Genomic DNA, 17,000 nt, shown 5'->3' on the forward strand with positions numbered 1-17,000 from the left:
TTCTTTGGCAACATGACCTGCTTTTACCCCGAAACTATAAAAATGCAGATGTCTATTTTATGAAACACACAACGCTACACTCAAGTTTTTCAGAGAATTAAATATTTTAAACACAATACAGATTGTCCCAACAGATTTACAGAGCGATATTTTTATAAAAGCAAATTAATGTAAATAACTGTTGTTTTCACAACAAAAGACCTAATACACATTAACAAATACAAAGTTTAAATTGACAAATTTAACTTATTCAATAAATTGTTAAAAGCTGTCTTTGACAATGCTTTAGTGCAGCGGTTCTCAACCACCGTGTCGCGACACACTGGTGTGCCGGAAGAACCTATCAGGTGTGTCGCGAGATTTACGAATACGATATTTTTATTTATATTTTTTTACTTGTTATAATATACCAATCATGCATACAACCATTGTTTTAACTATTAGGTATATACCACGTTATACCAATCAATAAAGTGCCAATCCGTAATAAAAAAAAATAATATGCTTAATATATTCATCTGTACTTACCTACCACTAGCAAAAATGTGTACATATAAGGGTGTCGCGAATCTGTAAGGAGTACGTTAGTGCGTCGCTGAGTAAAAAAGGTTGAGAACCGCTGCTTTAGTGAACAAGTCCGCTAACTGATTACTTGTATTGACATAGCTTACACATATGTTCTTGTTTTCACACTCATCTCGAACAAAGTGAACCTTAATATCAATATGCTTTGTTCTGCTATGAAATTGTTGTGCCTGTGTTAGCTTAATGGCAGATTGATTATCAACAAAGATGTTGACAGATGAGACATCAATTCCAATCTCTTTTAAAAAATTTCTAAGCCATAAAGCTTCTCTAACACCAAAAGCCAAGGACACATATTCGGCCTCTGTCGTTGATTGTGCCACTACGTTCTGTTTTTGGCTCTTCCAGGTAATAGGGCCACTGCCTAGTATAAATACATATCCACTAGTAGATTTTCTTGTATCCAGACAGCCAGCATAGTCTGCATCAGTGTAGCCTATTACCTTGATTTGTGTAGTTTTTCTGTACACAATTTTATAATGAGCAGTATATTTCAGATATCTAAAAATTCGTTTTACTGCTTTCCAATGTTCATCACTCCAAGCATTAAAGAATCTGCTTACCTGATTAACTGCAAATGTAATATCTGGGCGACTGGTGGTTGCTAGAAATATTAGTGAACCAACAGCCTCACGATATGGCAAAGATTTATTACAATTTAAAATATTTCCTTTAGACAAAGGTACACTAGGCTCTGCAGGAATCTTTAATGGGTTAGCATTAGTCATATTAAATTTAACAAGAAGTTTTTCTATATAATTATGTTTATGAATAGCAATTGTACCTCCACTAAGATCTTGTTCAATCTCAAGTCCAACAAAATGTAATTTATTATTTAAATTTACAGTTATTTTAAATATTTGCTTTAAAGATTCTAGAAGTTCATTAATAGCACTTTCTGATTTTGACATGACAAGTCCATCATCAACATAAATTGCTAAATAAGTTTCAGAATTTGCAAAATTACCAACAAAAACACACTGCTCACTTTTTAATTGTCTAAAGTCAAATTTATTAAGAAAAGATACAAACTTCTGGTTCCAGCATCGTGGTGATTGCTTAAGTCCATATAAGCTTTTATTCAATTTACACACTAAGTTGTGTGACTTCATACTTTCAAAACCAGTTGGCTGCTTCATATACACACACTGTGGTAGGTCACCATACAGGAATGCAGTCTGTACATCAAAGTTAGCAAGTCTAAGGTCCTGTTCCACTGCTAACGATAACAAAATCCGCACTAAGTCATACCGCACAACCGGCGCGAAAGTGTCTTCATTCCATGTTCTTGCATAAAACCGCGTGCAACCAGACATGCTTTATAACGAACATGATTACCGTCTGAGTCAGTCTTAACACGATAAACCCACTTATTGTCTATCACTTTTTCACCATCGGGCAATTTTACTAAGTCTTATGTGTTATTAAACTTGAGGGCATCTATTTCTTCCTCCATTGCTTGTTGCCACTTACTAGAGTCCTCACACTTTATTGCACTTTCATAACTTATGGGTTCCAGTATGTCACAGTAGTTTGCTACACCATAATAGACCATAATAATTGCTACACCATAATTTGCTTAGACAGTGTATTTCTATTACGTAGCTGTCTATCATTAATACTATCATCATTGGCATCATAGAACAGATTACAATCAAAATCCTCATCATCATGATCTGTTGCGTGAGACCTACTACCTTGTGACATGTCTAAACTCTCTTCATTGTCACTTTCTTGAATATCGTACATATCATCATAGTCTCTTTCTTCATTATCATCTAGGAGTTCAAATTTTAATCTAAAATTTTCCTTCTTATTTTTAACTGTTTCGTTTTCATCAAAATTTACATTGCAGCTCACTTCAATTCTTTTCTTCTCACAATCCCAAAGTCTATAATTTGATGAATATCCATCATATCCAACGAACAATAATTTTCTTGATTTTGAATCAAACTTCTTATGAAACTGTGATGGTATCAACATGTCAGCTGTACTGCCAAAAACTCTGATGTGCTTTAGATCTGGTTTTCGCCCAAACCATTTTTCATATGGAGTTATGTTTTGTACTTGACTTGAAGCCGTTCGATTAAGAACATATACAGCAGTATTTACAGCTTCGGTCCACAATTCTTGTGACACCTTTTTGTTGATAAGCATAGTCCTCGCACTTTCAACAATAATTGTCCTAACTGCCTCTCACTGCGGCCATTTTGTTGAGGTGTATAAGGAGCTGAACATTCATGTAATATACCATTCTTCCTGATAAAATTCTGAAAGTCACTATTGATATATATTCTCCTTTACCTTGGTCGCTTCTTAAAACTCTTATTGCCAGTTTGATTTTCAATCAGTATTTTAAAATCTTTAAACTTGTTGAGAACATCTGACTTGTGCTTTAGAAAATAAACACTGCAGTAACCGCTACAATCATCTTTAAATACAACAAAATATTTTGATCCACTTGGAGAAGAAATGTTTACTGGCCCGCATACATCTGTGTGAATCATTTCACCTGGTTTGTCTGATCTGCTTCTTGTAAGACTTTTGTGGGATTTTCTTGACTGCTTCCCATACTGGCATGTCTCACAGAAAAATTCTTCTTTGTCGTCAACTCTCATGTTGTCTACCAAATTAGTTGTTTTCTTAATTGTGGTGAAGTTGATATGCCCTGGGCGATCATGCCATAACTTTATTGATGTTTTGCAAGCTAAATTACATTCTACAATAGGCTTAACTCTAAATTGCATGACCCACAGATTATCTCTACGTAGTCCAACACATGAAATGTTTCCATTTGGCTCTAGAAATTGACACCTGTTTTTATGAGAATGATAGGTAAAGTTTTTATCTGTCATAGCTCCCACTGAAAATAAGCTGCGACTAAGTTCAGGAATGTATAGGACATTATTTATAGTACGATCATACCACTCACCTTCTACAAATGCCTGTATCTCAATAACACCCTTACCTTCTGCAGGAATCAGCTTGTCGTTTGCTATTCTAACAAACATAGGTTCTGATAGAGATTCTAATTTTGAAAACAACAATTTTTCACCAGTCATGTGTAGGCTTGCTCCTGAGTCATATATCCACTCACTTTTATTTGCGCTGGAGGTTGACAAGTACATGGACGAAATATCACATATATAAGCTGAACTTGATGCTAGATTACTTTCTGATGACTTATTTTGATCTTGATTTTTGGAATCATGTATTTATTCTCTTTCTACACTCTCTAACCCAGTGTCCCTTGCGTTTACAATAATTACAGGTGGTATTCTTCTTTAAGTCCTGTATATTTGTTTTCTTTTTACTGGTGGCTTCCAGTTTACTTTGTAAAGCCTCTACTTGTAAAGCAAGACGGGATATTTCAGAGTCATCATTATTCATTCTAGTTTCTTCTTTAAGCAATCTTCTAAATGCTGCTAAATTTTCAAACGTTTGCTGATTACTAGCTACAGCGTCCCAGGCTGTACGAAAGGCATTAAATCTAGGAGGTAAACTATTAATTACTTTGGAACAAACAGCACTATTACTAATAGTTTCTTTAACATCTTTTAACTGTCTAACTAATAGCTCTATTGTTGATATATGCTCTGCAACTTTTGCATTATCATGCATTTTATATTCATAAAATTTTTGCCGTAGTAACTCTCTGGATATTTCTGTCTTTTGATCATGTATTGTGATCAGTCTTTAAAAAATTAAAAAATAGTCACCCTTGTTGAAAAATAGCAATAATTGCGAAAATAACATACAAAAACAAGTATTCGCATTTTACGTTTTTCAACCATTTATGCTTCACTTAGGATCTTCATATTTCACACAGAAAAACTGTATGATACACTAAAATAACTTCAGAAGCATTTTCACAATTTATCAAATGTTCTATTTGATCTTGACATATAGTAGATAATAAAATTGCCTATGCCTTTGAATTCTTGTTATCCCATTCTTTCCACTCACTGCTAGTTTGGTCTGCTGGTCCTTTAACTGTCCCATTCACAATTGAAAGCAGCCTCTCTGCTTTAAACAAAATGGTTACACTAAATTTCCACAGTTGAAAATTTGAGCCATCAAACTTGGTAATACTACCAGAATCAATTTTCACAGCTGAGGCCATTTTTGCACTTCACTAAATGTTTATTTTGTAATTGTACGACTTGAAAGTAGCGAAAAATAAACACGGGGGCCACTCACGACTTGAACGCGAAACAACTAAACTTTTTACCGGCGCGAAGAACAGGCTAGTTTTCAAAGCTCACAATACCGTGCCTGGGCAACCATAACCTGATAAATAAAATAACTCTCCTGTCGATTAGTAATAAGTTTATTAAACAATTAGCCTGAGAAAACTGAAAATATTAATTAAACACGTGTAACATTCGTGTAACCTAACTTACAATATTGAACATAACCTTAAAACTTAATTCTTCTTTTTCTTTATATCTTGAATATTACATTAGTTCGGGAGCTTACATTAACAGATAACATAAGAAAAATATTTCTTTTGTTCCATCCGGTATAAGTACAAAAAAGAAGTTTGAGTCAACCTATGCACAACTGTGTAAATACGAAAGAAAAATCTAAAGTAATAAAAAAAGCGGAATCCGTTAATCTGTTCACGACAAAATCAAATACGAAAATGAGCATAATTTTAATTTTCTATATTAGACCAGGGCTCATCTGTAAAAATATTAGCACATTTGGACGTTGAGAGGTGACTCAAATTTTTTTGCAAAAATTGCTTGAAAATAAATCAAATAATAATATTTGAGTTATCCTCCCTCTCAAAAAGGTCCGGAACATTGTTTAAATAATCAAAATGTCAAAAAATGAAGGAAACATTCGATTTTTTTCTTCGTTTTTTGATTATAACTTATAAAGTATTCATTTCCGAGAAAAGTTGTACTGACATAAAAGTTGCGTAATTAAATTTTCTACAATATAGAATTGGTTAAAAAATTAAAAAATAGTCACCCTTGTTGAAAAATAGCAATAATTGCGAAAATAACATACAAAAACAAGTATTCGCATTTTACGTTTTTCAACCATTTATGCTTCACTTAGGATCTTCATATTTCACACAGAAAAACTGTATGATACACTAAAATAACACTGTAAATTTCATTAAGATCGGTTTAATAGATTTTGCAAAATAAATTTTGCAATCCAGCTTTCGCAAAAAAATTCAATTTTTCAAAATGTTACAGGACTGAAAATAAAGCAGAAAACAAGTTGAAATTTTTGTTGCTTATAGAACTGTACTGTACCTTTCATTTGAAATTTTGCAAAATTAAAATTGATTAACTACCACGGCGTCAGGAATTTTTTTAAGTAAACATTCATTATTGGTGCTACGCGCAGGACAGCGGATAGTTTGCTCTTATTGGGCATTCCAATGACCTTTGATAATGATTGATACATTTTAATTTTTATTACATTTCGGTATAAATAAATAAATTTGTTTATTGCAAAATAAAAACACATACTCTATCCTTTAAAATAACACTTTTATTAGCAAAAACTTTATTGTTTATATATTTTAACTTAGAGAATAAAAGTTTATTATTTTTAAACATATGCAATTGTTTAAACAATATTTCACAAACAATAATAAAATTAGTTTGATTTTTGTGGAATTAAAATATTAAAATACAACAAAATAAAGGGTAAGAAAATAATATATTAGATAAAGATTAGAAGAAATTTTGGTGGAAATCAACTTGTGTGAATCGAACACCGCTGTCCTGCGCGTAGCACCAAAAATTAATGTTTATTTAAAAATATTCCTGACGCCGTGGTAATTAATCGATTTTAATTTTGATAATTGCAAATGAAAGCTACAGTACACTTCTATAAGCAAAAAAAATTTCAACTTGCTATCTGCTTTATTTTCAGTCCTGTAACATTTTGAAAAAATGAATTTTTTTGCGAACGCTGGATTGCAAAATTTATTTTGCAAAATCTATTAAACCGATCTTAATAAAATTTACAGTATTGTTTTACTGTATTATAAAGTTTTTCTGGGTGAAATATAAAGGTCCTAAGTCTAGTATAAATGTTTAAATAACGTAAAATGCAAGTACTTGTTTTTGTATTGTTTTTTCGCAATTATTGCTATTTTGCAACAAGGGTGACTATTTATAAAAATTTTTACCAATTCTATATTATAGAAAATTTAATTACGCAACTTTTATGTCTGTAAAACTTTTCTAGGAAATGAATACTTTTATAGTTATAATTAAAAAACGAAAAAAAAAATCGAATTTTTCCTCAATTTTTTGACATTTTGATTATATAAACAATGTTCCGGACCTTTTTAAGAGGGAGGATACCTCAAATATTATTATTTGATTTATTTTCAAGCAATTTCTGCAAAAAAATTTGAGTCACCTCTTAACGTCCATCTCAAAACAGATCCGCCGTGGACTATATCCGTAACGTATGCCTCGTAGTTTATTTAGGGCCGGTTGTTCGAACGCTAATCAACAATGATCATTATCAAATAATTAATTACTATCAATGTCAACTTTGTTTGGGTTGTTAAAAAGTCTGTGGAGTCTATAATCAATTAATATAACAATATTTATTAACATAATTAATAATAAATCTCATAATTGTAATTAATTATGTTTTCAGCAACCCAAACAAAGTTGACATTGACAGTTTTGGTGACAGTAATGAAATATTTGATAATGATCATTGTTGATTAGCGTTCGAACAACCAGCCCTAGAGTACATACAAGGGTAAACATAATTCAAAATTATTTCATTGTTGTTTTGCTTTTTTTATGTATGCCGTTAGTAGAATATATTGAAAAGAAACATCATATTTTCTTTATTCTTGCGTAAAGCAAAAACATCAAATTTAATCAATAACCCAGCTTACTTTGCCGTTTTATATTCAAGATCAATTAAGTCTTTAGGTAAAGATGCTCCTGAAATGCCGTCTTTAATATTAGTCCACAACAGCAAGTCCCTTGCAACAGATGTTATAGATTTATGGTTCTCATATTCAACATGGCGGCTATTGCTTTCCTCGCCCAGGAATTATTTTACACGGTGTAGTGCGTGGCCGGTTTCACAATGGCCTGTTCTGTCACAATTTGTTGAATTGAATGGACGTTGTAGTCGTTCGTGTAATATGTCTTGTTTATTGACTAGCCAGTGTCTGTAAATTATTAAGTAAAGGTAGAGTTGACTCTCGAATGTAACAAATAGGTTTTAGTCCGTTCTTTAACGGTAAAATATTGCAAAACCTCTAAATTTTAAAGAACCGTTTGGATTGACATGAAATTTGGCATACACATAGCTAACAAGTCAAAGAAAAAAAAGTGATATTGTGCCGATATGTGCTTTTGCCCTGGGGGTGGTTTTCACCCCCTCTTGGGAGTGAAAAAATATTCGTCCAAAGTAAGTCAGGAAATGGATAGACTTGCTAATACTTTTCGAGTTATTTGGCAGTGAATATGTTCATTTTTTTAACAAAATAACCACGCTTTTAGACGGTTTTTCGCAAATAACTCAAATAGTAAGTATTTTGTCGAAAAAACATTCTTAGCAAAAATATAGCCTGTAATAAATTTAAAAAAATGGTGTATATATCACGACTCTATACCTAGTAGAAGTAGAGTTATAGCTAATGAAAAATAGGTTCATATTCGTCAAATTCCAAATGGAATACTTTAACGTGAAATAACCAAAAATGAAGCACATTTCGGGGAAAACTCATTACAACTTATTTAAAGTGTTTAAAAAAAAGCTTCATTTTTGTTGTTTATAAAAAAAATTTCTAGCATCAAAAGTAAACAAGTTACGCTCAAAATAAAGTTAGTCCCTTTTTGTTTTCGTAAAAAAATAAAGAAAATCACCCCCTAATTAGTATCTTAAATGAACTTAATCGTTACGACTTCACAAGTTTCTTGACTCGTGTATGTATTGTTTATATGATCTGTAAGTTTCATCGGTTCAAAGTCCTTATTATTGAAAGGGCTGTAGTTAAAAGGGGTTGAACGAGTCACTGATCACGAATGTATGCAAATTTAGAAACACCAAATCTTAATCAATTTTTGTCTAACAGAAAAACAAAAAAATACATGATATTCAGAAAAGAAATGCTGACTTTTTTGTTTTTCGAGATTTTTGGTATCTCTAACAATTTTTAAGTTATTTTGAAAAAAAGCATATTTTTCAAAAATAAGCACTTTGAATCGATGAAACTTACAGATCATATAAACACAACATAAGTAAAATAATTTGTGGAGCAGTAACGATTAATTTCATTTAAGTTGCTAATTAGGGGGTGGCCTTCCCGATTTTTTTGCCAAAACAAAAGGGACCAACTTTATTTTAAGCGTAACTTGCTTAAATTTAATGCTAGAAATTTTTTGTAAAAACAGAAATAAAGCTTTTTTTAAACACTTTAAAAAAGTTATAATGGGTTTTCCCCAAAAAGTGCTAATTTTTTTGAATATTTCACATCGAAATATTCACTTTGAAATTTGGTGAATATGAATCTATTTTTCATTGGCTATAACTCTGGTTCTACGAGATCCAGAGACCTAACGCGTACACCATTTTTTTTTTACTTTTTTATAGGCTATATTTTTGGTAAGAACGTGTTTTTCGACAAAATACTTACTTTTTGAAAAATGAACATATTCACTCGCAAATAACTCGAAAAGTGTTGACTTGGCGAAAAAGCTCTATAGAACAAAAGTTACTTAAAATTATTAGTCAGTTTACCCATTTCCGGACTTATTTTGGACATATATTTTTTCACCCCCAAGAGGGGGTGAAAGTCACCCCCAGGGCAAAAGCACACATCGGCACAATATCACTTTTTTTTCTTTGACATGTAAGCTATACGTATGCCAAATTTCATGTCAATCCAAGCGGTTCTTTAAAATTTAGAGCAAAAACCGTGAAAGAATGTACTATTACTTTTTGATACTTACAGACACCGCCGTTTTGTTTACTATAAGTCTTGAGCATTTTAAACGACTTACTATACAGGGTGTATCATTAAGAATGTATAATTAGAGCTCCATTTTCCCGGCCCCTTTTGATTTCCCGGGAATCGGGGGTCGGTAATTTGGATTTCCCGGGAATTTTAAAAATAAAAGCAAGCAATTGTTTTTGTTTTCATTTTTTAATGCAATTAAAAAACGTTTAAATTTGATTACATATTAAAAATGTTCAGAAAAATTCAACAGTTTAAAAGAAAATTCAAAATTTTAAAGGAAATTTTAAAAGTAAAAAACTTATAAAGGGCCTAGCCGGGTAAGATGGTGAAAAGTGCCCCCAACTTAATTTAAATTCCATATAGGCCACTTTCTAGCACATATAGAGGAACTCACTTTTTGAAATTTTTAGCCCCCTAGGTGGTCACGTAAGCCCCCTAGAGCCTAAATAGGCTTTTTATGTTTTTATTTTTTATCTAAGCCGCATCAAGAGCTAGCCAAAAACTTTATTTAAAAAAGTTGTCAGTTTTAAAAAGATCTATATGAAAATTTTTTTTTTTATTTTTGGCGCGAAATTCGAATTTTTAGAACAATTTTAAACTTTTAAATAATAAAAAAACTAAGACACTCGTTTTTACGAAAATCAATTATAATGTGTATTTTTGCACAATATTTTACCCTGAATTTTTTCAGATTTTTAAAATTGGTGAAACGTACCTTTAAAAATAAAAAACCGCATTTTTTCGTTTTTTTTTCGTTTTTTGATACAATTTTATACATGTTTTTCCAAAAAGGTAACACCGTGACTAGAATAGGTAAAAAACTAAAAAATAATTGGGGTTTGCTTGATAACAATTTTTTGCGCCATCCATTTTCAAGATACAGGGCGTTGAAGAAAATAAAATTTTACACATTTTTTACGATTTTGCCGAAACTACTGGCAACATTGTAATAAAACTTGGCGGGTTTTAAGAGATAGTTATTATGCATGTTTTGACATACAATTAAGGATTTGATATTCATTATTGGCGCGCATAGGGGTAATGGTCTGAACTTTTTAAAGAATAAAGATAGTACGCCACTGACATATTTCAAATTAACAATCGTTTTTGAATTCCTCGTTCAATTTGTGACAAAAAATCTATCTTCTTATTTTTTCATACAACGCGCCCTTTTTATTCAAAAAATTAAATATCTTAACCCTTACAAAGTATTCGAACTTCTAGTAGTTTTTACATCTACATTCTACATAAACTCGTACATCCATTATAAAAATTAATTCAAATACTTTGGAAGCGTTAAGATATTTTATTTTTTGCAGCAAAACGGCGCATCGTATGAAAAAATGAGAAGATAGTTTTTTTATTGCAAATTGAACGAGGAATTCAAAAATGATTGTTAATTTGAAATATGTCAGTGGCGTACTATCTTTTTTTCTTTGAAAATTTCAGACCATTACCCCTATGCGCGCCAATGATGAATATCAAATCCTTAATTGTATGTCAAAACATGCACAATAACTACCTCTTAAAACCCGCCAAGGTTTATTACAATGTTGCCAGTAGTTTCGGCAAAATCGTAAAAAATGTGTAAAATTTTGTTTTATTCAACGCCCTGTATCTTGAAAATGGATGGCGTTACAAAAAATTTTTATTAAGCAAACCACAATTATTTTTCAGTTTTTTACCTATTCCAGTGACGGTGTTACCTCTTTTGAAAAATATGTATAAAATTGTATCAAGAAAGAAAAAAAAAACCGAAAAAATGCGGTTTTTTATTTTTAAAGGTACGTTTCACCAATTTTAAAAATCTGAAAAAAATCAGGGTGAAATATTGTGCAAAAATACACATTATAATTGATTTTCGTAAAACGAGTGTCTTAGTTTTTTTTTCAGAGGTGTTTAAAAGTTTAAAATTGTTCTAAAAATTCTAATTTCCCGCCAAAAATTAAAAAAAAAATTTTTTTCATATAGATCTTTTTGAAACTTACAACTGTTTTAAATAAAGTTTTTGGCTAGCTCTTGATGCGGCTGAGATAAAAAATAAAAACCTAAAAAGCCTAATTAGGCTCTAGGGGGGTCACGTGACCACCTAGAGGGCTAAAAATTTCAGAAAGTGAGTTCCTCTATATGTGCTAAAAAGTGGCCTACATGGAATTTAAATCGAGTCGGGGGCACTTTTCACCATCTTACCCGGCTAGGCCCTTTGTGTTTAATCTGAATTTTCTTTGTTTTTATTATTGAAATATGTTAAAAAAAACATAAATTGTTGAGTGTTTGATCTTTCAGGCTGGTTCTTTTTTTGCTGAAGTTGAAAACGCATTTTCCGTTGATGTACCTAAGTCTGATCATTTTTAGCGCAGGTCATTTTTTTAAACGTCCGGTCAACTGATTTGCTCCAATATAATAACGTATTAAAATTCCTATGTACTAATTCTTCATAACAAAATTTTAATTCAAAATAAATATTTTGTTATTATTCTGGATGCTTCCAAATGAATTAAGATCGTCGCATAGACAAAATAATGCTTATGCGCCTGATATGATACGTTCTAATTTAAGGCCCTAATTGTAAGGTTTAAAATATAATTGAAAAAAAAATATTTTAAGTGGAATAATTTAAAATGATTATTAAGCAGACAGACATAATAATTGTATCAGAATCATTAATTTATTCATTGTGAGTTAGTAATATCTCCGCTCATAATTTAAAATCAAATATTTAAAAAAATTCCCGGGAAATCTGTAAGAATTCTTGGGAATCGGGATTTCTATTTTTTACTGATTTCCCGGAAAATTTGTACCGGGAATGCAGCTCTATGTATAACCTCTGAGTTGTAGATTCTAGATCTCAAAATATTAAGATTTAACCCAAATCACTAGCCCAGAAGATGTAGGAAATATGTGGGAAAATACGTCGAAAATCTGTTTGATGGCGAGAGGACACAACCACAAATAAATATAGTACAAGAAACAATACTTGAAATATTAACATCGGAAGTGACAAAAACAATCAATACGCCAAAGCCACGAAAGGCCTCAGGTCCAGATGAGATATATGTAGAGATGATAAAACTTATCAATGAAGAAATCTTCAGACCTTAACACTATTATTTAACAAAATAAGAGATGGAACTTTAATAAGAAGACAATGTTTTACAACTTGTCAGAGAGAACACCAAGAAACAGGTTTAGCAAATATTCATGTGAAGATATCAATAAAATATTAGTTAAAATGATTTATTTAAAAAGACAGTTTTGTTCATGAAATAATCCTAGCGAATTACTCTCGAGCTCTTAAATTATCGATTTATTTTGCCCTCGTGACACTTTTTGACACTCGTGACATAATTTCCCTCCCCTTCGGGTCGTGAAATTAAAACTGTCAAAGTGTCCCTCGGGATACAAATCGATAATTTTAGAGCTCTCGTGTAATTAGTACTGATTATAATAATTAATAATTAATAACTTACCTAAATACTCCAAAGATTGGTTCGCGAAGGATAAGTGTCCTATTCCTTGATCACTAACATGCCAGCAACTCCTCAAATTCAGTCTCTTAAGCTTCTTTAGTCCCCAGGCGATGAGAACCAAACCGGTATTAGTGACATTGCAACACCCACCCAGCTCTAATACTTCTAGATTCTTTAGATATTGCGCTATCCTACTCAACGAGTTATCAGTAACTTGTTTACATAGGGAAAGGTTTAGCTGGGTGAGTGATGGACATTCAGCGGAGAAACCGTGAGTGATACCCACGTCGGCCACGTTGTAGCAGCCACTGAGATTTAAAGATTCTATGTTGGGGATGCCTGCAACAAAAAATAAAATTGTATACACGTAATTAAATCTAAAAATCAATAATTTAATAGTTTTTAATTTATAAGAACCAAATCACATTACTATTTCAAAATCTGAAGTCATAACTTGTAACGTTACAAACTTCACATATTTGCTATTTTATTTTTAAATAATTAGTTTATTTTATTTTCTTTAATATTTTTTAATATTTCTTATTTTCTTTTTATCTTATCTTCTTATCTTATCTTACTTCTTCTCTGTTTTATTATTTTCTTTAATATTTCATTAATAATTATCTGCTCTATTTGTTTTAACTTGTTTTCCCGCTAAAAACTTGTTTGGCGTCCTCTTTCGGGTACCCCGTCAAAATAGCCCCGTCGAAAAAGCTCCGACGAAATAGCCCCGACATAATATCCCGCACACAAAACAGCTCCGACAAAATAGCCTGCAGACAAAATAGCCTCGGAACAATAACTCACCCACAAAATATCCCCGACAAAAAAGCACCCTTCAGAAATCATCATGAAATAATCCCTTAAAAGTACGTTTTTTCGGAAATGGTAATTATCCTCTATTCAGATGTTTATCTTAACCCCATTCAATAAAAATGGTCTTTGGTCTACATTGGACTTGATGAAATCGTAGAGTTGAGCTTCGCTTTGAATTGCAATTTGGTATGTTTACAGTAGAGTCGAAAATGGTCTTCCACGTACGAATAATTCCGTTGAGGGATGGCATCGCGCTTTTCAACAGGCTTTAAACTGTCATCATCCATCTGTTTACAAACTTATTGGGCAGTTTATAAAAAAACAGGACCACGCGGACCCGCTTAAGAGTAGGTATTAATCCAACCAATTCGTCTAAACGAGACTTGAAACAGTAATTGAAAATTACGATGATTCCGCAGTTCCTGATTATCATCTGTATTTCTAGAAGGATTTCATATAGGTCTGGATCCCGCGTATGAAAAAAAAGTTGATTATGTAATAGCAAGCTGAAAATTTGTTAATAGCTTAAGGGTATCTAGTCGGATAAACTTTGATATATGGGAGCACTGGAACAGGGGCAGTTTTAATTGTGGAACAGGTTAAAAATTTGGAACGGTCAGACCACGAAAACGGCACATTTATTTTATCCAACAGAACAGACTTAAACTCTCCGAACAGATATTAAACTCTCATGCAAAAATCAGACTGCTATTTATCACCTGTCATAATTCCTGTCATTTGACATATTCTACATGTTCCACTCATTAAAACGCCCATTTGGTGATAAATAGCAGTCTGATTTTTGCATGAGAGTTTAATCTCTGTTCGGAGAGTTTAAGTCTGTTCTGTCGGACAAAATACATGTGCCGTTTTCGTGGTCTGATCGTTCCAAATTTTTAACCTGTTCCATAATTAAAACTTCCCCTGTTCCAGTGTTCCCATATATCAAAGTTTGTCCGACTAGACACCCTTAAGCTATTAACAAATTTTCAGCTTGCTATTAATCAACTTTTTTTTCATACGCGGGATCCAGACCTAATACAATTTGGAAATATAAACGTCAATTCTTTGTTATTTTGTTTTATAACTACGTATTTTTATCATATTGAACATACTAAACCTTCTAATTTTTGTACTGAAACATTATCTAATTATTATTTAGTAGATAGAGATATGGATATGGGACATGTTGTAATAATGTTTTGAACGAGAATGTATTAAATTCTTGATGTTATGATAAAATAAATGGTACTCCGTTAAAAGGCAAAATTTTTTATTGGGGCTGTTTTACCCTGGGCGGTAATTTTGTGTGCGATCTATTTTCTTTACGGGCTATTTTGTCGAGGCTATTTTGTATCCGGGACTTTTTTAACGGGGCTATTTTTGACCCGGCAATTTTAACGGGTCACGCCTCTTTCGTTATCCTCTATTTTTTATCCCTCTATTAATCTAACATCTAAATCATCATACTGAACATACTTTATATTCTCTTACTCTCTAGGTATCTGTCTTTTAAGGCAGAACATGCCTGTCCATCTCCTACTTTGTACTGTCACTTCAATGACAGTGACAATAATGGAGAGGGAAAAACTAATTTTATTATAAAAGCCATGGCTTTTAAATAAGGCCCCATTTTAATTCCAAACATAATCATTTCTTGGGGTGAGTAGTTTCCGACATTATTGCATTCATTATATTCCTAACATTCACAGTTTTTATAACAAATTTTTTATACCTAACCTTCCATGTCCAAAAGCACATGTTCATTAAATATTTTATTTCACCTATTAATATGCATGTGGTAATCAAATAATTTTAGCTATGGGCCATTCCACGAACATACGCCTGTTTTGGATTACTTCGACAACGAATATTTTACTGTGCAACATAAGAAGTACGAAAGTAAATGGCGCTAATAATTATTCCAATAAACCACAATGTAATTTGCAATTTACTTTCGTTCTTCTTATTTTGCACAGTAAAATATTCGTTGTCGAAGTAATCCAAAACAGGCGTATGTTCGTGGAATAGGGTATAGTAATAATAATAATTGCATTTGATTTATTCTTGTAGTCTACTACTTTCTGATTATTTCTTGAAGAACGGCAGCAGGACATACATTTTGGTTTCTACTTCTTGATGTCACTAAAGGCACATTCTCACGGTTCGATTTTAGTTGATCAACCACATATCCCTGTATGTATTAAGTTCGGAAATGTGGTCGGAATGGTGGTCGGAAAAATAATATCGAAGACTCAGTACTAAAATTAGATAACAAAAGTCCTGGAAAGGGTGGAACATTTTGGATATTTAAATAGCTGGATTGACTGCAGGGTTGAAAGTGACGAGGAAATTTTGACCATAGTTGAACTTGCACGAAAAAACTTTATTAGCTGACGTTCTGTCTTGTGCAGTAGAAGTCTGTCATTGACCACATGTCTTTAGAGTATTGAAGTGCTACATCTGGTCCCTTTTGTTCTATGGATGTGAAAGTTGGACAACAAAATGAAGAATCTCAACAAATTAGAAGAGTTCGAGTTGTGGTGTTACCGTCGAATGCTCAGAATCCCGTGGACAGCACACATACCCAATGAACGTGTGGTGGAGACCTTGCACAAAGAGCGAGAATTGATCAACGTCATAAAAATGAGAACGGTTCAATACCTCGGTCATATAATGAGAGGACCTAAATATCGCTTACTCCGGTTGATCATTCAGAGCAAAATCGAAGAAAAACGCTGGGTTGGAAGAAAACCACTGTCCTGGCTGCGTAACACAAGACATTGGACAGGTCGAGGAATTGTTTCATATAGCAGCCGACCGAGAAACATTTCATCAGCTTGTTAATACGACGATAGCCAGCTCTTGAAAATAAGCACGGCATACAATGAAGAAGAATGTATTAAGTATGTACATACATACTATTATATTCTACTCACTACACTACTCTTAGATATTAAATGAAAATATGTTATATTATCGGTACTAAGAGTTATAGCCATTAGTATTTTCTGTACCAGTGTCAGCTGATTTTTTTTTATATAAATATTCTAAAGTGGTTCAGTACGTATTTCAAAAGCATACAATTAACCGATTTCCATCTGATCTCATTTACATTTTATTGATCTGTTGTGGTACAGCTCGACTGTGTGCTCATTACT

At 32.3% G+C, this 17,000-nt stretch overlaps 1 protein-coding gene across 1 annotated transcript in view; it reads right to left on the reverse strand.

Moving 5' to 3' along the window:
- Nucleotides 1-17,000, reverse strand: part of LOC126890748 (F-box/LRR-repeat protein 14) — a 109,131-nt gene that overhangs the window by 11,090 nt on the left and 81,041 nt on the right. Inside the window, exon 2 of the mRNA XM_050659919.1 lies at nt 13,024-13,362. Within this exon, the coding sequence (XP_050515876.1) occupies nt 13,024-13,362 (339 nt within the window). The remainder of the gene's footprint in view (nt 1-13,023; nt 13,363-17,000) is intronic.

This window comes from Diabrotica virgifera, chromosome 8, assembly GCF_917563875.1.
Source record: "Diabrotica virgifera virgifera chromosome 8, PGI_DIABVI_V3a".
NCBI classification, from domain to species: domain Eukaryota; kingdom Metazoa; phylum Arthropoda; class Insecta; order Coleoptera; family Chrysomelidae; genus Diabrotica; species Diabrotica virgifera.